This window comes from Acanthaster planci, linkage group LG03, assembly GCF_054643075.1.
Source record: "Acanthaster planci isolate LZ-2023a linkage group LG03, COTS_SCS, whole genome shotgun sequence".
NCBI classification, from domain to species: Eukaryota; Metazoa; Echinodermata; class Asteroidea; order Valvatida; family Acanthasteridae; genus Acanthaster; species Acanthaster planci.
In genome coordinates, this window is record NC_141779.1 from 4,470,220 (window position 1) to 4,494,096 (window position 23,877).

The 23,877-nt window shown below is 39.9% G+C and overlaps 1 protein-coding gene across 19 annotated transcripts in view; it reads right to left on the reverse strand.

Moving 5' to 3' along the window:
- Positions 1-480: 480 nt before the first annotated feature.
- The window catches only part of LOC110986335 (protein phosphatase 1 regulatory subunit 12A-like), a 70,382-nt gene continuing 46,985 nt past the window's right edge, over positions 481-23,877 (reverse strand). For 17 of the 19 annotated variants that reach the window (XM_022248133.2, XM_022248206.2, XM_022248177.2 and 14 more), the window contains 8 exons: positions 23,306-23,459; positions 22,525-22,739; positions 19,732-19,788; positions 9,066-9,115; positions 8,278-8,428; positions 7,704-7,853; positions 7,512-7,562; positions 481-7,303 (listed from right to left, as the gene is read on the reverse strand). In XM_022248133.2, the coding sequence (XP_022103825.2) occupies positions 7,217-7,303; positions 7,512-7,562; positions 7,704-7,853; positions 8,278-8,428; positions 9,066-9,115; positions 19,732-19,788; positions 22,525-22,739; positions 23,306-23,459 (915 nt within the window). In that variant the 3' untranslated portion in view covers positions 481-7,216. The remainder of the gene's footprint in view (positions 7,304-7,511; positions 7,563-7,703; positions 7,854-8,277; positions 8,429-9,065; positions 9,116-19,731; positions 19,789-22,524; positions 22,740-23,305; positions 23,460-23,877) is intronic. The other 2 variants (XM_022248243.2, XM_022248233.2) reach the window with 1 other exon arrangement.

Genomic DNA, 23,877 nt, shown 5'->3' on the forward strand with positions numbered 1-23,877 from the left:
TCTATGGTGCCACCGCAGTTACGGCGTCACAAAATGCAGTAGCACAACGCTCGCTTGCAGGCGTTACGCGCGCATTTAACTTTGCTGGGACCAATGCACCTTGAGCAGAAGCACTCCCATCGATTGATAAAAAGCCAAGTTGGCGAGGAGCGTTCACCTTGTTGGTAGCCATACGACCGTAACGTACGCATTTTATTGTCCTTTGTGAACCACCGAAGTGCAGTTTCCACCGAGCCTCCGTTTCTAGAACAAATTGCGCCCTCTCCTACTCACGCTCGAGGCGGATAGGATGTTGTATGACTTGCTAAACTGCGTGCTCAACTTGAAGGATGCGCGAAAACACCACAATACCAAAGTAATCGGCGTCTCTTGGGATAAGTCTCGATTTAAAATAAATAAATCTATCCTAGATACCTGACTTATCTAAATATCGACGGGGTTTCTCATGCATTTAAGTACCAAAATTCAAGAAACAAGGAATTCATTTCTGTCATATTACAAACATTTTATTTTAAAGCTGCAAATTTCCATGTCTTATCTACCTAAAATGTTATTAATATTTTTTCTCTACAAGGAAACCAACATACATGATTGAGAAACAGTTCATATAATTTGGTATGTCGAAACAAACTTTTTAGTAATAACAGTCAATGGGCCAATATATGCTGATGAATGTGCATCCCCGAATGAAGCCACTTGCCCAAAACAAACGAAAAAAAAGTATGGAAACAAGCAATCTATGGTCTCAAAGGTAAAAGGTCACGCAAGAATACTAAGCGCACTGGATCGGCCATGAATGCTTTCTGCATTACCTAATTATAATGTAGGAACTGGATACTTTTCCCACGTTGAAACCAAAATATTTGTGACATCAGTGTTATTTAGTACATCACTGACGTCCAGTTCAGGCAAGAAATGAATTAACAGTCCATGGACTGATCACAGGCCCAAATTTTGTGAGTGATGGTTGTATACAATAATTTAATAAATTAAATCACATTACTTAATTAAACACTGTTTGAATACTTGAAGCCCAATTTACAATATTTAAGATTGTTCTCCAACAAATCAACTCGAGAAATTACGCTAAGGCACACAAGTGTTCAGAGATTTTGTTTAATGTGAAAAGAAAAAGAAAATTTCTTTGAGCATTGTGGCCATGTCTGGCTACTTTTCTTGTTCTTTTTCTTGTTTGTTTTCTAATAACAAACTATCATGTTGCACTAGAGGTAAACCCTAGTCCTCAGCCAAATATGTCTTATTAATATACAGTTTTTCTTCTACGGCAACAGTTCAGTTTCTTTCACACTAGCATACATAATCATCATGCCATGTATCTACATCGTTCAATGTGTGGGTAACATCGATTTAACGAGGGCCATTCAAAATGCAGTAAAACCTCAGCAGATACCAGTCTGAAACATAGTAACATTACGGAACATTTACGGAATTGGGCAGTAAATGTCCTACACAACAATAAAGGAAACTCGACTTTGGACTACTGTGAATTGTTTTCTGGATTTTGAGTTGGCAATGAAAGTGAAGTTTAATCTCTTTTACAAGATTCCTCAAGTTTACGTCTCAGATTCAACAGCAGTTAGTCCTTTACACTTTTGAAGAGTCTGGTACCCTTATGCAGACAATGGATGTATGCTGGACATGTGAAGCGTCCCAGACCATTCGCATGGGATTCTAAGCAGAAATTCAGGATGATCTGCACAAAAAGTCAAGAGGTGGATATTTCCCTACGGTACCGGGATGGCTAGAATACTTGGGACAATCACATAAGTCTGCGTTAGGCCCAGGAACAAAACCTACAAACGTGAAAATGTAGCTTCCATTTGAGATAGTAACACACCTTGCTGTCATTTTGCTTACGGTGTGAGCACACTGGGATGTCAGCATTCAGTGTCTGTTTGAATCAGAGGATGTTTAACCAATCGCACATTTAATCTTCCCCTCCTTACTTATGTAACAGCAGTGGAGCACTACATGCTGGTAAATCCGCAATGAAAAAAACACAACAACGTAACTGGCTTGATCACACCAATTTGAGAAAGTACTGGAATGGCTAATTTAACCGATTTTTAGTTTTTACAATCAATGCTCAAACAGTGGAAGCTAATTTCCATGTGTCAACAACACTCTACCACGGTATTTTTTTTAAACATCAATCGTTTATATTATTAGCTCACACCACAGCAGGAATATTTGTGTAAGTTTTACTCAAAAAGCACTACTCATAATACCCAAAGAAAGTGACTTCAAACAGCCCTCAATGTATAAATTGAAACAAACCTACCCAAGAAAAGTCCTCAAACAGTCGTCTGCTGATGCGGACTGCAGGAAAAGCAGACGGCCGTTTCATGCAGTTTTCTACATACCCCTCAAAACATCTGCCCACTTCCAAGTTATTGATTGTTTCTTCAGAACTCGACTATTGGTAATCAACACTCTGACATGGCAATCCAAAGTCTGTATTAAGGAAAAAATTCAGCTGGTATTCTAGAATAGTATTCACAATATTACAACATGTCCCTTCCATGTTCCAAAAACACTCAACGAAAGGACTTTTAACATTCTAACTCAACAACTGTATTTAAATTTCTTGTCGCTTGTACATAGAGTTGTTCCACTCGATCATTATTTATCTGAAACTTTAAGTTGTTACTGACGTCCAGTCTACAATAAATAAATATGGTAAAAAATACAGACTCAATTACACTGGTAACTGGTGTCATTAATAAGTATTTTTGTGCATGCAAATCATAATTACTAGAGATTTTCTTGGTTGGAAGACACAAAGCATGGCCACAAAAAAGAGAAATGCAATTATTTATGCTCTGCTCTTTGTTAATGCCTAGTGGTACTGATGCACATTTTAATGCACTTGTTATTAGCGAGATTGAGAAATGTTGTAAGCTGTCACTCTATTCAAGCAGCCATCACAGCAACAGACATGATGAAATGAAAGACATGTGCTTAAATCTGCAATGTCAACATATAAATGAGAAAATCAAGAAAAAAATAAGCTTTTCAATTCAACAGCTCAATTAACGGAGCTATTCGTCAGAGAAAAATGTCCAAAGATTATTGACCAACTGCAACTATGAGTGCCGTGGTTTTAATGGAGGTTGTATGCTATATCTCCCACAGCCGTTTTAAGCACATTTAAAACCACCAGTGATCGGCGCCGACTTGGATAAAAATTCCAAGCTCTTTAAGAAAGCCACAGCTGGTGAGTGTGTTCTCGTATCAATGATAAGTACCCAGGTCTTGCCAACAGTTTTGAGTAACGAGTTTTAGAGTGATGCTCAAAAACCTCGGCCAAAGCCTGGAGACTTGGGGGCGTGAGTCTCCAGGAAAGATGCTGGGAAATGAACAGAGAGTTCAAAGATGGTCTTAAAGTTATACGTTAATGACTGCGCGCTGACATGGGACTTTCTAAATGTGTTGGGGGGGATAACATTTGGAGATTTTTTGATTTGACACTGAAAGAGTCCAAGCACAGGTTTCCTTCTGCAGAATTTTCAAATTTTGTCTGGAAAAAACCACCCCCCCCAAAAAAACAAGCACATTCAGAAGGAATTAAGAAAAGCAGATTTTGTACAAAATGCTGATGGCACATTCTGAAACTTCCAATGTTTGACGGACAAACCTTGTATACTTTTCTATACAGCACAAAATGGGCTCTAGACAGTGCGCTCCTTGAAATCAGGGAATATCAATGCTACACAGCTTGCTTAAGCAGGTTAAAGGTGCTAGTATAAAATAAAACTATTAAATAATAAGCCAATAATAAGCTAACAGGGCCCACAATATTAAACCTATTAAAATACAATCTATTTTTATACAAATATACAAAAAGTACAAAAAGGCAAGGACACGTGCCATACAGCATGAGCTCCAAATGACTTGAAATATGAAATAAAGGAAATGAAGAAATGACATATTTTATTCTGACCAGTGGGCACATAGTTTCAAAAATGTCCTTCTTGGGAAGAAATCTCAGTATTACAAACTGTGAAAACTTACAGACTTAAGTCTACAAAAGACCTCAGCTTCTACACTTGAAAGTTGTTACAACTGAAACCATTCTCTGGACGGATATCGTGCCCAGAATATTCTTCATAATGATTTGAGTTTAGTTTTTCAATCTGGTTTTTTTTTGTCTTCTGCTTGGAGATGTCTCTTGGATTTTCCTTTTCCTGGAGTGCCTTTGCAATCTGAAAGTTCCAGTTACTGGTCAACTATGAAACTTTCACCAGAAAAGAAAGGTTGCAGTGACTTTCTAAGAACAAACTGAGCGTAGGGAAATCAACTAGAGTGGACCTACCAAAGATAATTCCTTCAAACCCTTTCTAATTCAACTACAAAAAAATTCTGACAACTTACTGTATCTTGGCGGCATGTGGATTAACAACTACAATAAATAGAATCTATGTTTTGTTAACGAAGATCCAGATGCCATATATTGCACACATGCTAAATACGGTACGTCCCTTACCAACAAAAGTTGATTTTCATTGCCCACTGCAAAATCACAAGGCAAACTCTGGAGGAAAAAAAGTTCAAGATGTTGGCGGAAGAAAGGCACTGAAGGCAGAGTCACTGTGCTGCAGATTCACAAGTTCCATGAAAGCACCGAGTATGAACTGTCCTGCATTTTCTTAACAGCCATGGCTATCCCGCTTCTGCCACCATCTTTCCACTGAGCAATGTCTAGCATGGGCATGGCTATCCCACTTCTGCCATCACTTTTCCACTGAGCAGTGTGTAGCATGGGCATGGCTATCCCACTTCTGCCACCACTATTCCACTGAGCAGTGTAGCAAGTGCATCACAGACGAATCCTTATACCTGGAAAATACTCCACTTGTCATCAGTAAGAGCATCCTGGCACACCGTACAGGAACTGTAATAAGTTACTGGCAACATGCCAATTCTTCCTTTAACTTCTTGAACTTCTAAACCCCATCTCAAAAAATACAATGCACCCCTTAACAGTATTAGTCTACTTGCAATATGGCGTCACCTGAGGTCTTAACACGTTACTCTCCCCTGCCTACAAAAAGGCTAAACATTATTTTTCTGTACAATTTACAAATTAACAGTTGAAAGTTCTTTTAAGTTTCCTGTGACTTTTTTTTTTAACTTTTAAAACTCTCCCTCTTAGCATTTTCAGTTTCTTGTGTCACTTGTACATGATTATTTTGTGAAGAGGGTGAGGGGTTATGTACAGGTTACGCTGCTACTGAAAAACTCTACACTAGTGAAATGGAAAGATGGAAAACACAACAGTCAAATTACAAGCTATGACAACTCTTGAGAAACTCATGGAGTAGCTATTAGGCAGTGGAGCAAAACTCTGCATTCCTTTGAGTTGTGACTTAAGTAGTATCAAGGTCTGCTTTAAGCATACTTGAGGCAGCCCTTCGACTCCTAAACTGTCAAACTGCAATGAGTCTGTGATTACAAGGTGGCCAAACATCCTTCTGCATCAAGATGCAAATATGAAGTCAACTCAGAAGAATCTTCAGGGCAGATGCACCCGTCCACTAAACGTACAAAAGGCATGCCCTTTAACAGGATGAAGCCAAATGCAGAAGCTGACAAGAACCACTGAACATGTCAAACAAAACAACTGTAAACTTCATCCCTGGGAAAAACCTTGGGTTTGCGCACTTCATGCATCGGACTTCATGCATCAACTCTGTTTAGAGAGACGGAGGGAATTCTGGGAATATGCTCTATGGTCCATAGGCTCCTTGTTCACTTCTGCTAGTGCTAAGAAGAGCGTGACTAACCCCATCTAGCTGTGATCCAACTTCCTACAGGAAGAACTCGGAAGGAAGCTGAGCTAGTCTTGAGGGCAGCACTGTCCAGAGTAGTCAAGTTTGCTCCACTGCCCAACAAAGAGTACGGGGAAGGCTACATACGCTCAATACAACCTCAATGTCACAGCATCAGAACATGATGCGGACATCCTGGGGAGGTAGGACCTATGGAAGGCTGCCATTTTCGGGGCAATCTGCAGCACAAATGTGCAGACTGTTTCTATGCAATTTTGAAAGATGATACAGCAACTGTCCGAATAATTCAATGTCTCACCAGTGAAAATCATGTCCCTTCAGTTACAACTTGGCCAAGTGCATCACAAAACGGTCTAGGCTTTGTAGGGTTTTTCTTTTTCAGTTAACCGATACATCCTTTGAAGTTGCTTGTCGTTCCAAACTGAACCAAAAAAGAAGGCTCAATTTGCAGAGAACGGTGGACGCTAATGATGCTGTTATAATAGATCTACGAGTGCTTTATTTAATGTTAGATAGGCCATTTAGATGACACTGCATAAAAATATCGCATAGGACATAAACTGAAAATAGACATTTTCTTCAAAAAAAGAGGGAAAACAAAAATCAACCAAAGACATGCTGAACAGTTGAATCTTTTGCCTGCCTCCCAAAAAATGGCAGCCTCTACACGAATCCCTGAACTCACAAGTTTTTGTAAACCACAATCTAGATGGCGCTCACCCTGATTTGCACTACGTCCAAAAGGGCTGAGATGATCCTGCACGCAGATGAGACCTCCACGCACGCTTGCCATTGCAAGTGAGTTGCTTATACACGCTATGTAAATGCCCCTTACATGATTATGATCACCGAGCAGATTGGTGACACACTGCGTTCAGCTTGACCCATTTCGACACAATGGACAAACTGGCGGCCACTCGGCCAAAAGCGTACTACCAATGCCAACCAATGTACCAAACACTGTGTTGAAGATGTTTAATCCCAATCGGGGCGAGGAGGACACAGAGAGAGTTTGCTGTGTAATGTGACGAGTCCCACTGAAAATCGACAATGGCTTCTGTTTTGATTTTGAAAGAACCCCCCCAACTCCAAAATAATTTTGGAAGAGGGGGGCCTCTGAGTTTGTAGTCTTTACTTAAGACAGGTAAGGCAAACTGCGTACATCTAAACGCAGTTATGTGAATAATGGTCATGCATTCACGTGCATGGCAGTGTCTAAGCAATACGCAGCATCAAATCTTCCCAAGCTAGCCTCTACTTTGAACACACTCTACCACGGCATCATCTCTAACCCTTTTTCTGGTGATTTTTTTTGGGTTTGTTTCTCTCTTTCTCCCCTGGAAGAAATGAAGACATCAAAACGATAAATGAAAACACTACATGACGCTAGCAAGAGAGATTCATCATTTGGACAGCTTGCTTATGACTCGTACTAAAGCTCCATTCTCGTCCTTAAGACGTTGGTTGTCTGCCTTCAGTTGCTCCATAGCCTGAAAAAAAAAAAAAGGGAAGACATTCAGAAAGTTGTACACAATTTCATTAATGTCATATCATTGCCTTTCTGGGTTTCTGAACTTCAGCAATTGCCAGAAGTCTGGTATCCCAGTAAACTGTGGAAATAGCTGCAAATCTGACGGGTTAATGGCCGCTTCAGCGAAAGTGACCACTCAAAAGTAGACGACTTGATTTGTCCTTTACCTTGAGTTCTTCCTCCAATTCTGAGAGCCTTCTTTCTAGTGCCCTTCTCTCCTGCAATGAGATATGAACAAATATGGAATTAGACTATTCAAATCAGGAGATTAAGGAAACTGACTTCTTTCATTCCAAGCTGTAAAATGCTGTAATTCATCAATCACTTTTGTACAATCTGGAGAGTTGGCTTATACTTACCCTCTTTTCGTTATCAACCGACTTGGTATCGAACCGATCCGATTTCTGCTGGGCCTTCTCCAACTGCATCTTCAGCCCGGCGACCTCGAGGTCACGCTCTTTGACCTGGTCCTGGAGTTTTGTGACCAATGACTGCTGCTCTTCGAACAGCTGGACAAAAGATATACAAATAAAATGTGCATGACTCAAAATGGCATACCAATCAGTATCAAAGGCCATTTTGCACTGTTCTAAACCCCCCCCCTTGTGCAGACAAAACCATTTGAAAATTTGGCAGATAAAATCAGACCATAAGCCATTATTTTGTAAAAATGCTGAATACATGCATCAAACCTTTCCTTCACATTAGTTGTGAATGAAATGCATAAAATTCTGCTGAACACCATATTGTGATCTTCTTCGAAAAATCAACTCTTATGCCAACATTTGGCAAATAATTTTTCAGACAGAAAGGTCAAAAGTAAGAGCTTGAAAATTTTGAACATGCAAAACTCTGTTCATTTTTTTCTTCTTTCGCTCAATCCTATATTCATTTAAAAAACAAAACAAACACCCACACAAAAAGCAAGGCTACCTTTTTGCAGTTCTGACAGGGTGTTCCTGCAGCCGTCTTCTCGTTCTCGCGATCTCGGTCCCTGTCTCTGTCCCGAGTGTAAGAAGACCCTGACCCGGTGCGGCTTGCATAGCGATCAGATAAAGATGGTGTCGAGGAAGTGTCACTGTGTCTGGAAAGAAACGCAAGATTTGTTTTTTTCATAAAGTGAAAAGTAAAAACAAACGAATTGGGAAGATGAGAAATAAAAAGGGAAGCGACGACAGGACATGCATGCGGACTTTGATGAAATTTGATGACATTTGAAATTTTAAAAGCATTTATGCTTCTAGAATTGTAGGAAAACTTACTCCACCATGTGGCTTTTAGGAAAGGAGTGATGTATACCTTTTTCATGTCTCAAATTCCTTTTTGAACGGAGTAAAGTGGCAGTATTACGTTCTGTTCTGCTGTAGGTTTGAATCCCATCTGCTCTAAATAGGGTTTTTCATCCTGTACGCAGACTGAGTAGACATTCTGATAAAAATCTCTCACAAGTTTTGTTTCCACCACTGACAATGAAGATTTATTTTTTCATCTATTCATTCATCTAACAGTTTTCTGCAAGCTTGCAAGAGGGCAACATCGGTATTCTGAAGGAAAACTCGGTTCCGCTTCCAGTAATAGGCAAACACTGATCCTGCATTGGAAGGCAGAGCAACTCCACGTGTTTCCCTCTTTATAACTTTGAAAACAATGCCCATTGTTGAAGGATGAGATTTAGCAAGGAGCGATAATTTGAGCAAGGCGATGAGTGGATAGATTCCTACCTGCTACCTATCGAGCTTGTTGAAAGTGGTCTGCTGTACCGATCTGCAGTCTGCAAAATACAGGGGGAAAAAAGAAATTGAATGAACAATTCTGGTTTGAATTAAATTGGAGGGGAAAAAAATGATTCTGCTGCAATCAAGTCACTTAGAGCACCAACTGCATTATATAAAGGGAAAGAACTCGGCTCGTAAATACCAACTTATAAGCTCAGAAATTTGAACAGCCATCATGCTGAAAATGAGTCCAACAGATTCGAGATTTATTGCTTGAGAAGAAAATAAACAGCATATGAGAAGGGGAAAAAAACCAACATCGTTAACAGTTACGGCAGAAAATGCACATTCAGACATTTATGAAGTGTTGATGGCATAACTGCTTCACTGACACCTCACCGAAAAAGTGGACAATAATATCTGTGGGTTGACAAAGAATGTGTTGTGGATAAGGATGGCTGATGTCACTTTTTAGAAAGATTGATGGATTTAAGCAGCCTGACATTTTTTTCTCATATGGGGTTTGCCGCAACAGTGCATGGCCAACGCATAACCTGAAAGGACCCTTTTAAAGTTGTCATGAAGTGAACGGCAGCAATTTACACAAAGGTCTCCAACTGCAACACAATGGACGTGCTCCTTCACCTCAACAGGTTCATCTGCCTGAACTGCTCACCCCAATTGCTACCGCTGTTAACATGAGACCTCACATTTGGAAAAGTACACTTGCACGACTGAGTTTTCATGCCCGGCCTACCCGCACGTCACACTTGAACCAAGATAAATTTATCATCCACAACTGGTCATGAATTCCAATTTACCCCGTCCCATTCATCATTGTTCTTGCCTGCTGTCAGAGCCAGGCTTCTCTAGGGGTGAAACCACGGCAACCCATTCCATCTGATACTTCCCATGCAACCGACCCGCCCACCCCAACAAACCCAAGTGCCTTTGCTTCCTATCAAAAACCAATTCTGCTGAGCCCCTTTTGATATAATCTCAGTAAATATCTGCAGTACATCTAACAGAAAAAGGACAAGACAAGGACAATGTTACCACTGACACAAGGCAAATTCCACAGCCTCTGAATTTAGAAGCAGCTGATAATTTACACAGCACACCCTGGATCTACACCTAAACACACGTTCTTGGAGTACTATGGGCATTCACAGCACACTGGTTGTATTTACCCTTCCGTACATGACCGCCCCTTGCCGTCTGGCTTTTTCCTATTTAACAGCGACTCAGCACGGACTTTAGGGTAACAACCAGGGTGAACCCTATCAATCCAGGGGCAACGTCAGCCAGCAAAGAACCGCAAAAACAAGCCCAGGTGCGACCGTGACATAAACAACCATCAAGGTTAACTCCAGGACGGACTGAGCGCATACGTAATTTTCATCATCTCCAGGAGGGCAGGTTGAAAGACAAATTCAATACGATAGCATTCCCTGAATGCCTTCCTGCAAGAATTCTTAATGGTCAGGTTTCAGACCACTTTACCTCGTGTAGTTGTATGGATTGCTTGGTGAACCAGGCAGTAGTGAAAAATTAATCAATGTTTCTCAAAGATCAAGAGGCTACTTTGAAGAATAATCTTGAAATCTTAAAGAAATTCAATTAAACCTTAGTCAAATGAAAAACTTCAATTAAAATTGATAAGTCGGTTTATTTTTATTATTCACTTAATATTTTAACCAAACAAGAAAAGGAAAAAACAGATTCTAGAGATGATAACATCAAATTAAATTTGGTTTGCAAACTAAAAGACTTTTGGAATACGGTAAAATAATTAGTAAATTCAACAGCAGAGAGTTCTCCACTCAGAAATGGGGTTAAAACTTAAATCCCCAAAGTGCATAATTGATGTGCATTTAGTCATCATTATACTGTGATAAAATTATAAAAATACCCTTCCTAGAATGAAGTATACAATATATTCAGCATTTGTTTTCTTTGACATTTATTCATGTTGTCTACAAAATAATAAATTGATTTCAAAACAACTTTTTTAACTGTTCACAAAATAGAAAACACTTGTACTCCCTTGAGTAACTGTAACCTTTCCAGAGGTCGGTAAGTTTTCACTTGAAATGTGCATGCAGTGGTACACAGCACATGGCAAAGAAAAAAATCCCCCATAAAAATTGCAAGTGTTGACATGAAGAGAAACAAAACTTACTCTCTGATGGATGCAGCCATCTTACTGGCGCTGATGACACCCTGAATGCCTTGTATGGTATGTGGAATGCTATGCCCCAGCAACACATCAACATGGACTTTGCTCAAGCCCACAGCACACATATTGGAGACAATGTCACACACACACTGGACTGGATGACCTTTTAAATAATTACTCTGTTGTGGTGAGCCTGGTATAAACCACAGACCTCAATGCCTGGTTCTCACAGAAATATGACAACCAAATTCCATAACTTCCCAGGTCTAAAATTTGACAAATTTTTTGGGACCCTTAATGTAATTTTGCAGAGAAAAGTCATTCAGTATTTAAGAACTGGAAGACTTCTGTAGCAACTACTGCAAACAAGGATACAGCCTGTAAATTTAGCATTTTTATTATTAGATAAAATGTGGCCAATCAAAAACAGCCTGTGCAAGGCTTACATGATCTTGATTTCCACGATTTTCCATGACTTTTCCATACCTGTTATCCTCTGACAATAGGATTCAAGAGCATCCTGTATTTTCCCATTTTTCCATGACTTTCTAGTACAGCATTTCTCCCAGAATTTTTCGGGATTTCACAAAATGCAGTATGGCACTGTCAAAAAATGGTATTTATAAAACTGTTCACAGTTCATTATGATACGAGTAGCACTTTGGATTATTGGCAAGATCACATGTTCATGTACATGCGAGAATAATTTAATGCGATTCCCCAACCTTTGTAGTGCCATGCTCACGTCCTTGGAAATTTTCAGGTGAAATGTCTGGAATTCTCATGTATTCCATGTAATCACTTTCCCTTCACAGATTTTCTTAAAGCTCACCCCAAAGTACAAGGAGATTTTGTGCCCAATCAAACAGAATCTTATGGCACTGTAAAGCATGGGTAGGGTTAATGGACAGAAATTAATAGTCAATGTAACTCATGAAAAAAGATGAATAGCGCATGTATAATAAAAAAAAACAAAAAACTTTACTGACATCAAACTGCCTCATACACGTACATTCGAAAATGATAATCATTACAGATAAAATCTGCCTGACGATTAAAGTAATGACGATTTGCCAGTGAAACTGGGGAAATCTGTCGGCTTATCCCAGCCTTCACTAAGACAAGTGCTCGTGACTAAAGTGAGCGACTCAGTTCCTGCCATACACCTGAACTACATGAGTTGAGTTCCTCAAGCTTTCAATCCAAACATGTGCACTGTTTTGATCGATTCAAAATTGCAACACAGTTATAATAATTTCAGAAACCAGCCTACGCTTGTGGTTGGTTAAGTTATTACAAACTGAACTGAACATGCCATTTTGTGTAGGAAAAAGGGATTAGGAAAGCTTGAAGAAAGAAGATTGCAAGAGTTAAGGTTAAAACACTCAGAGAAAAGGGGGTCTGATGCAAAGACAGATCTGCATGTATATAAATGTAGATTTCTATGAGCCCAAGGATCATTGACTGTTGTCAGGGTGATGCAAATTTGTGTAATTAAAGTGTTTTACTCCATATCAACCTTATTGTACATGGCATTTTCTTCTACAAAACAGGACAGTACATACTTCAAGGTAAGCACAAAAGCACAATAGCACAAAAGCCCAGCACTACCAGACTCCCGCGTGTGATAACGCAAGCATTTAACAAATGGGCTTATTTTTTTTTCCACTTTAATAGGGTCGATGGGACAAGGGCATGCTTTCAGTTTATGAAACCAAACCACAACAATAAACAAAAAAATAATAAACGCAAGGTCTTCAGATGGAGAGAGTGGAAAGCTGTTTCAATTATGGTTATGGCTGAGGTTGTTTTTTATAGTTGCTTTGGGCATGCTTCGAAAAACAACCACGGAAACATTGTCCAAACGTAATAATAAAATCTTGATACAAATTGTTTGCTAGCAATTGTGAGGGTTGTCGACCATTCAATGTACATTCCTACAAAAAACTGTGTCAGGAATTCCTGAAACTTGAGGTGACAAACAAGAAGACTGACACCTTCAAACGGCTGTCCATTAGGGGTCCATTAGGGTGTTCACACTGAAGGCAGACGTCCGTCCCTGCTTCGGCCCACATTCTTGGAGTTTGCTCACCCCATGGTCTGGAGCCAAGGGCCTGATGTTTTGATGCCCCTGTTCACACAGCTCTATGGGACCAGGGGGCCGGGGCATAGGGTTTCAATCAGGAAATGACTTACAGTCAGCAGGACTGGATGTGCTTGCTCCTAGCTTCTCTCTGCCTTATTATTGACTAGAAGCACTTCTACCAAATATGGGCCTGAACTATTGTTCACATGCTGTCCTACTGAGCGAACTCAATGAGGCTGGCACTTGTGGGAAATGCTTTTCACAATTTTGGTATTAAAGTCATCCGAGAATTTCTCTAAAATGTCCAGGAACAACATATAAAATTCTGAAATCCTGTCTTAAAATTTGATTGCTTAAATATTAGAGCATCTTACTGTAGGTTTCTACTTTTGTAGCTTTGAACAGGAACATTATAAAACCTTGATGATGTACTGGTTCACAATCATCACTTTAACATGGGAAAAGAAAAATCCTGTGCCACCAAACTGCAATGTTTTCAAAATAGCTTCCACACAAAAACAATGCAATGACAAACTCAATGTCAAATACAGTTTTTCCACATCAGTTTACATGTGGTTCATAATAATGATGTATGTTAAGATATTAACAGAAAAACACAAGAAAGCTCAGAAGAGAAAAAATATTCATTGATGGCTCTGCAAACACCCTAACCTAAATTTAAACAACAGCTGCTTTGAAGCTGAACATAATTTCTCATCAATCTGACGATTAAGTGCACGAAATACAGTTCTCTTCTGGAATTTGTTGTTGATAAACCAAATCCAACTCCAAGAAACATGACCTGTGTGATGTTTATACCAGCACTGCTGGATTAGGACCTCTTGCACTGTTGCAGGGTGTAACGAGGGAAGCTGTTACCGTATGATCACCCAGACACTCACAATGGAGAATGTAATGTAATCTGTGCTTACGGTCAAAGGTACCAGACTCCAGGGTACACTCTTTCAGCCTAATCATTGAAGTTTCCTTGTGCTTTTAACAAGGTGGACGGTTAGCCACACTTTGATTCATACATATTACATGAGAATCAATCCAAACTTCAGAAAGAGGACAAGAGGCATGTTCAATCAGTTTGGGTCAAGCTTTGATTACTGTATTGCAGACTGACCCAGGTTTCCATTCTGTCAGGAAAACTTAACCACTCAAACTGGTTTTTGTTTCAAATTTGAATTTAGCAAAGTAAGCCGCTGCTTTCTTGCCGGCATCCCCCCTCCAAAAAACCCAGCACTGTACATGTCAGCAGCTATCGGAATATAAATGCAGCAACGCATAAGTTTTCAGTGTCCAAAGGGCAGCAAAACATTATGAAACTTGGCAAGGAAGGAGAACCAAAATCTGGAAAGATTTCCAAAATGTCAAAGGGGCCTCAATGATCCCAACCAGATGAACAATCCAAACCTCAACACTGTCACGTCACAAGTCAGCAAATCACAGAAGCACTATGGAGAGGACCGAGGGGTGAGTAAACAGCGATGGGCTCTCTTATCGCGCCCATTTGTGCAACAGATGAATAGGCCTGGCTACACCATTATGACTTTCCTGATCAATGCTATCTGAATCGCAAGGACCGGGTTTGAAGCGCGCAGGCCATTCGGCAGGTAAACATTTTTTCCAGCAAGGGCAAACAAAGATGACTGTCAACACTGCCACGTTGCTATGAGCCTGCGAGAATTGAGCATAAATTTCTACATTTTATTGTGAATGTTTGCTTTGCGCCCTAGACTTGGTCATGAATTCCAAGCCTCATTAACAAGTACTCAATCACTCCTTGCCAGACATGAATTTTACCATTCAGTTTCCTTTATGAAAATGTTAATTTAGGCAGTAAAAGCAACCAATCACCTGCAGGTTTCACCCTCCCCCTAACAAAACAAATTCTGCATTCTAAAATATGTAATTTCTAATACGTTTTCCATGTAATGAAAATGTGTAAAGAGATAAACTCTGGCTGAATGTCACTGAATGCCTTATTTTTCAAAACATCCAGCTTCTTTCCGGGCCATCACATGAACAGTACGATACAACACCAAAAACAGAGAAACAGCCCTCGGTAATGGTAAATACCTTGGAAATGAAAATCACTTACAAAAATAACATTGGAAACTTTGAATGAACAGGATCATCCACAAAAAAAAAAAAAAAAAAAGGTTTCCCAAAATTGGTATCCCTGTCCCTACTGCATGAACCTGTACATGAACTAAACATCAGAGTATGTGCAATAAAGTCACATTATTTCCTGTAGAGACGGGATGGAATGCCTATATGTAGCATCTTTAAGCAGAAGAAATCCTTGATGCTGATTGGCTGAGCCCACAGCTGACCGATTTTCTTGCTCAATGGAGGATCTACGGTACGCTGCAAAGTGTTTTTGTGCTTCTTTGATTCTGTGTCAGTGTTGCTGACATCACACCTCCAATGAAAAGAAAGTGCCGTTAAGTTCATGGCGGGCAAAACACGACTTCTTCTTCAGGTTCTGATAGCGCTCCTGCTGCACGTCAAGTGCTCCACAGAATGCACATCACACATGAATAAAGAACACGACAGCACGTATGTCATATGGGTCGTGTACGTGCAATATTGGCTCAAAGAAAAAAAAAAAAGCTTGAATGGGTCTTTCTAATTTTCCAATTTTCAAAGTATACATCCTGTTACCCCAACCACTATTGGGCTGCTTTCATGGCATTGACAATTGCATATACAGGTGTACTGTGTACCACCATAGTTTGCTTGAGGGTGGTGTAGCAATTAAGACCCAAACCACAGAATCCACAACACTATGGCCCATTCCTTTGCTCAATGGTGGGCTGCAACTCTGCACTACGCACTTTTGCCTGCAACGCCATTTGCCTATTGCCATAAGGTGGGTAACTTTCTCTGTACAAAGTATCCACTTCAATTGTCACTTATATGAAACAAAGAATTCAACGTCAGGGCCGTTTCCCAATATAAAGCAAACACAAATGGGACATTGTGACATCAGATCAAACAGTCAACATGCAAGCTCATGATGGCTGAACACATTTTAACTCAAGCGACATTTGCTGCCAAACCATTTGATGAGGTTAAATTTGCATTGCTTTATCATTCATCTGAAGCATGAACTGGCATTTACACTCCCCGAGTAGCGCTTAGGCAATGGATCTCAAGTAAACCAGAAATGAAAAAAAAAGAAAGAAAGAGGTAAAGTACATGTACAAAAAGTCAATGATTTTCTGTGCACGAATGCTGAAGTTTGGAATTAAAAAACATCAACAAGTATGAGTATGAATCCTTCTTACACTGCTGTAGCCTCCTGTTCCTGACCCGGTTGACCCCAATCGACTGCTTCCAGAACCCCCATACCGAGAACTTGAGTAGGGGCTGGACGAGGAGGAAGAATACGGACTTCCGCTGCCGTAACGTCCATAGGATCCGTAAGACATATTCGTCCTTTTGAGTTAATGTCCTTCTCTTCACAGAAGAGAAACTATTTTCAGAACTCGCTGCTTAAACCACAAGTGGAATGAGGACGGCAAAATTAAGCTGGCTTGACTGGATTATCCAAGGCTGTTAATCCAAGTTAGTCCATGGTGTTGATCAAGATGAGGCGGTTATCCAATCCAGGTCATAGGTCATGTTTCAAAAGACAGTTCATTCATTTACATCTTAGACTCATAAAGCTTCATCAAGAGGGTTTTTTCTTTCTCTCATCTCTCGCCCCCTTTCGTCCAGTCTATGGCCAGCCTGTGAAGCAGTTGCTAACCGGAGGGCATTCCTAGCATTCTTCCAATGGTTGCACTCGGGGTCGACTATCGCAACAGATACCGGTGTAATCCTCAACACAGCCGATAACAAGAACAGCCAGACTGTTACTCAAATGCGACATCCACTCCAGCTCATTCCGGTCTTTAATACTCCACTGAATATTTACCACGTGGAATCAACTGCCCAACTTTTCCACCTTCAACCAATTTTTTTCCCAATGCGTGAACTAGCCGAGAAAAACTATACGGAAAAACATCTTTAGACAGACTCCTGAGAGCCAGAGTTTAACTTCCCAGCGTTTATAGGCTCTGAAAAAAAAAGAGGTCAATCTGTATATCAATGGTCCTTGCATTGGTTAACAAACAACACAAGTGATGGCGTGCTCCTCGGCAGTGACAACAAGCTCTGGTATGGCCGGCCGGACTAACATCCACTTATGAAAGACAAAACCAGGTTCCTTAATTGGGTTACTAACTATCAGCAAGAGACTTATCAATTAGAAAACCGCAGTGGCAGACAACTGCTGGTGTCACTGTTGCATGACATGGACAGACCGAGACCCAAGCCGTGAATCCACAAGAATAATGATCCCCACCGGACACATAGTTCTCCCTAGGCAACGCCAACATGGTACACCTATCATTTCTACTTCCATGCACAAGTACAATCAATGTACAGTACGTACGGTGAAAGCTCTATCTTGTTCAGTGTTGCTATGCTATTCCAAGCTGTGCACATGCCGCAGGAACAATTCGGAACAAATCCAAGCTATATTTGTCTTCTGACGTCATATGCTGATGTCTAACCCCGGGGTCTTGCAGCAGTGAAGTGCAGCATTAGCATATGAATACACTCTCTGCCTTAACCATGGGGGGGGTATTTTGGAGAACATGGCCTTGTACAGAGTGTATACATAGGCATTCATTCACTGGAAAAAAATTCACAGACTGGGAACAGGCCAGATGTGTTCAAAAAATTGTTGCTTGACCTAAGTGAATCAAAAGTCTCAAAAGATGCCAAAAGATTACTCCAAATGAGAAAGCATCCACAAAAAGCAACAAATATGTGACCTGCTGACAAGGGTTTTATGGGAGGGGAACATGCTAATGTGTGAGCCCTCCATTTTTCCCCCTTTTTTAATTTTGGCTCACAGATGTATCAACTTCAAATTGATCTGGACACTACCCTGTTTTCAAAACTGTTTAATTTGTGATTCTAGACAACTTAGATTCATGTTGTAGACAACCTAGAATCAAAAATGTAATGTTTCTAAAAACAAGAGCATGTCCACATTAATTGAAAGTTTATACGCGCCTAAATGACAAAGCTCACCATGTGAAGGGTTTTTGCAGATTGCATCACATGTCATGATCCAATTCTTAAAACAGACAATTACCAGCAGCATTGTTAGTAATCTCAAAAAAGAAACTGAAAGCAGAAGGCAAAACATCTATAAAACGTATTGCACCACTTAAATGATACTTCTATATTCCCTTCACAGCAAAATCTCTGTCTAGAATCACCTGGACCAAAATGGATAGTGAACGTCAATGAAAATCTATGCAAATCTGTAAGTATACTGTAAGAAGTTTCCATGGCAGTGGTTTTGAAATTGAAAACTCACTATTATCAAAAATCAAATAGGCAAAACTTAACTTTTTACAATAACTTTAAACAATAAAATCTTCATATGAAACGAATAACACATTATCATGATGTACAATTTTTGTATGTTGAAGCCACACGTGGCTGGACCAAGCGTTAAGTTTTATTAAGACAGCACAAGATTTCTGTACATGATTTGTAGCAAAATTTGCCAGAGGAAACATTGTTAAGGAAAGGAAAGGTTTCACTTCTCTGTTCCAAAGGGATATTGTGTTCATAGATGAAATAAGTTTCTTCAATAAACTCAATGGGACACCGCCATGCAAAGACATGTAAACATTTTTCATTTACATACACCTGCCTCACACGGTCCAACAACCTCAGTCCCTTCAACGATACCTTGAAGCCAAGAGCAAACACTATCATTACATGCCACACACAAGTAAGATGCCATTTGTCATGGGCAACTGCATACAAATACCCTGGATACCGCCAGAAGCTGACATCACAGTTGCTATGACAACAGTAAGCCAGGCTTTCCCAGCTGCTAACGTGTAAAGTACCGGTAACGTTTAAAACCAGGGTTTTTTTTTCAGGGGAGGGTGCAAGTTGTCAACATAGTTCTCAGAACTAAAGTCTGTGAGCAAGTGTACCGCAGTTCAAGTTTCTGTTCGTGACCAACCCAAGATAAAGTTATCAGTAAAACATCTTTTACACATTTTCAGCCCAAGTGACACAAGGTAGAATGTCCAAAACAGTCCCTTATCAACTGTTTCAAAAAGCATCTGTCTTTCCAACACTCAAGCAGATGTGATGCTCTTTCAAACTTTAGGATTCACTTCTGATATCAGATAAGATATAAATGCATGCATGCCTGTCAACAGAGGGCGCCATAACAAAGTAACAGGACAAGTATTGGTTATTGGATATCTGATGCCTTGTAATACACTCTTCATGGTTTTCATTTTGTTGAAACTTGGCATCAAAAAGATTTTCTAAGTTCCTATAAAATGTAAATAGTGAATGCTCTGCCTTACCTTTTCAGAAAGTTTATCTTTTTCTTCTACTTGTGAGTCCTCTGATTCGTCTTCGTTCTAAGCAAAAAACATATCTCAAAATTAGACAAAAATTACAAGAAAAAAAAAGAAATGGGTGTTTTTTCTCGATGTATTGGGCGACATTTTCTTTAGAATTCTTCAAATGTAAGAGAACAAACTGACCCTTTAAATGCACAGAGAGATAATACCTCCAAAGTATGCACTTAATGAGGGAAGTTAATTGAAGTATGAAATGAAATGAAAAGTATGTAACTATATCTGACTGAATTTGATGTTTAACTGGTCCACCTGAACAGCATCGTGCATGCAATGCGGCTTTATAGATGAAATACCCGGTATGATTCGACATATATATGCATGCCAACAAAATACATTCAACAAAAAAGTGTATATTGAGATCAGGTATTTCAGAACCATACATTTGGTTTTGCAAAAACAAAAATGATCTACCACAAACATTCTAGGACAGCTACGGCGCATGGTGCTGGAAATGAAAATCTACAGGCAATGGAAAGAAAGGAAAACAGAACCATACAACTACTCGCTGTAGAGGTTCGCCTGAAATGTAAGTGTATTGAATGAGGGGGAAATGTTAATCACTCAATAAGAAAGAGCCGGGACACAGAAAAGTTTCTCTCCGTTTGAAGATTTTATTTAAAAGCAGCTAGAAATATTACAGAGGGTGTGTTAATGAACAGACGTAAAAAAGATAACAACATTTTTCAATTCATCTTTATTGTGATTTCACCATACTTCACCACTATTGTGCTATTTAAAGGAATGTTACTGGATGTATACCAATTAAGTGATGCATTAGTCATTACATGTCTCCCAGACTGTCTTCATTTTGGTCTGATAAGCTGAACAATGCTATTTAATCAAACTGCTTGCTCAAGACATAGATATATCCGGTTCGTGAGTGTGATGTCACGTCAGTTTAAATCATGCCCACTGGACATGCACTGCACATAGAGTTACATGCGTCGATCGCCATTTGCATGGAACCCTGGAACTGCAAGTTAACTCGCAACTTCAGCGATTGTCCAACGGGAGCCTGCAAATCGTGGTGCGTCTGCGTGTATGACGAAGTCACTTACAAACCAGATAAAAGGCACGAGACTATTTCCTTGGAAGAAAACCCCAGACATTCCAGCATAAATGCGGGTACATTTGGTCCTACAAACTTCTGTTAATGTGAATTTCAACCAGTGTAACCGGGCAATTAGGGCTGTGGCTGAATATCTCAATAACCGAATATTCGATCAATTGTCCAGTATTTGAATATTACTTTTGAATGTAAATATTCGAATGCAAAATTCATGAAAAGGGAAAATTTTCTTTTATTGGAATAAATGAGAAAAATTGCACAAAGGAGGCTTGTTTGAGCAGATTCAAATGAAAAGCGTCAGAAATCTTACAACAATTTAAAAACTAAATTATTTATTTAACAATTCGAAAGGAATATAAATTTTTGACAGGGCAAGAAGTCTTGTTCATCTCTTCAATCTTGATAAATCGTGGCTGGAGGTACTCCTAGATGTGAGAAGCTATTACATTGATCATAACATACAACTGTGTGCTATTGCAACTGATTTTGTATATGGTTTGTTCATCAACAATCTGCCAGTTGGTGCGACTGAATATTCGGATATTCCATCAAATTGAAGGCCGAATACTAGAAGAGTGAATTATTCGAAATTACTCAGCCCTACAAGCAATGTATTTCAATGAGTGATGGAATTTTGCATGATTTTCATGCCATTAGATTAATGACAGAGGAAAAAATGCTTAAAAGTTATTCCTGCTTGCTAAATAGAGTCACTGCTATTGCTCCAAGGTTAGTAAAAAGAGTAACCACCATTAACTAATGCATGTTATCACTATCTCGCGACAATCAAGTTGTCAGAGATGATACAGAAAGCATAGTGAGCAGGGACCCACTGCACCGATCTGCAGGAGGAGCTGCCACTTGGTTAGCTGTGCCTTACCACTTTCCCTTATGCTCACAGAAATCTGAACGCCATCACGTCACGAGTTTATAAAAGTGGATCCAAAGATACCCTTGAAATTTCACCGCTTCACAAAAGAGCTTCCAGTATGTGGTTGCAAACATTGCACTGCGGTGTTGTAGTCGAGTGCTTGGCGTAGTGCCAAGGTTCTCTGCCAAATACTAAAATGGGTAAGTGGGAATGAAGCTTGAGTACATGGGCATTGATGGTAAATGCACAAACGTAAGATTACAAACTAAAAGGAAGACTTCAGAAACTCCCAGTTTTGTAAAATTTAAGTTTTAAAGAGAAAAGTACATGTACTTGGAAAGTACTCAGCTTTTCAAGTACTTTTGTCCCAAAACTGAATTTTTTATTAAACTGCAGTAGTCTCAAGTCATCATTTTACTTTGTAGTCTTACCTTTGCCCATTTACCATCAATGCCCATGTATTCCAGCTTTGTTCCCTCCTAACTAGTTAAATACTTCGCAAACAACTTGGTACTCAAAATGTACTCAACTACAACACTGCTGTACTGATATCAAACTTTCAAATGGATGTCCTTACTATGGCATCTCGCAAGTGTTATAAATCAATGCCAAATCCAGAAATTAGCTTATTTCACGCAAGTACGTGAAAAGACAACAGATATTTTGTAGTAGGGGAGACAGGATGTATTCACTCTGAGAAAATAGATTACATGATGGTATTCTTCACAACTATACCCCAGAGAGTTAGCACTCTACTGAAGAGACCAGAACTACTGTTACATGAAGCACGTACCTCTTCATCAATGTAAATGACCCCAGTGGCGCGTCGCCGTTCACGGGGCCGACGTCTCGAGATGGTGCTGTGCTTCTTGGGCGACTTGTCGTCGTCGTCCTTCTCTTTCTCCTTCTCGCGCTCCTTCTCCTTTTCCCGCTCTTTCCGCAGACGCTCCTGCTCGTGGTCTTTCCGGGCACTCTCTCGTCGCTCTTTCTCCTTGGCTTCATCAGTGCCTGGATTTGGACGGATAAAAGTAGGGCACCGGTTAAAACGGCACCTTCCCTTCTCACCAGGTCATGTCAAAAATGAACTCGGCCAACATGGGGATGATGTGTCTCAGCTAATTAGATTTATGCATGAGGTTCAAATGCCTCACTTGTATGAGGACACGTGCAGTCTGGGTTAACATTCATTCAAAAAACTGCACTTAACTGAATATTCTCTCAAGCTCGAGAGTTTCTGTAACTCTAAAGAGCGTAAGTTCTAAGCACATCTCTAGGGCTGAAGAACTAGTTTTATATTGTAAGATACATCAAAGACAAAAGCTAATCTTGTGGACTCTTGGGAAAAGTACTATCAAGAGATAATTTTCACCCCAAACCCCACTCTTACTTTGCCGTTCTTTCATAAAAGATTCGTAAGTGTACACTGTAGAATTGATGCTGGCAACTTTTGCTCAATTCCCCGTCTGCTGAAAGAGCAGATAGCAAATCTCACCATGCATTACAAAATAAATTATCAACTGAACCATGCGTGTGTGAACTGAAATGAAAAATTAACTACAAAAGGGGAAACTGACCATGTGATGGGAGTCTAGCTGTGCGCACTGAGGTACTGGTGGTATCGGTTGATGCTGAACCCAGCCGGCCTGGCCGAGCTGTGAAGGTCGCTGTGGTGTTAGCCTGGTTATCCTGACCCCTTCGTCCTGAAAACTGCTGAACTGGTTCCGGCTCCTACGACAAAACAAATTTCAAACTGTTTTTTGAGGAGATCTGTTTGTTTGTTTTTTTAATTGGAAGAAAATACATCTACATGTACCTTTATGAAAGTGATTTTGAACATGAAGTGATTTTGAGAGAGTAGCTCAGCAGTAGCTCCACAGCAGAATTAGTAAATGAAGTTTGTTTGGTGTGTGTTTGTCCCCCCTTCAGATTAATAGGCAATGAATGGATTAAACGAGAAAAGAATGACTAGTCAACGTGTTAGTCATGCACATGTATTCCTAACCAGCTAACTGTTTTCATATGCAAGTTATTAGCATAGCTACCAAAGAGTTAATGAAGAGATTACAATGCAGTTCTCTTTGGCCTTGTTTTGGTGTGCAACGTTAGACAGTGACACACGGTGAAACAATTCCTTGTTCATGAACAT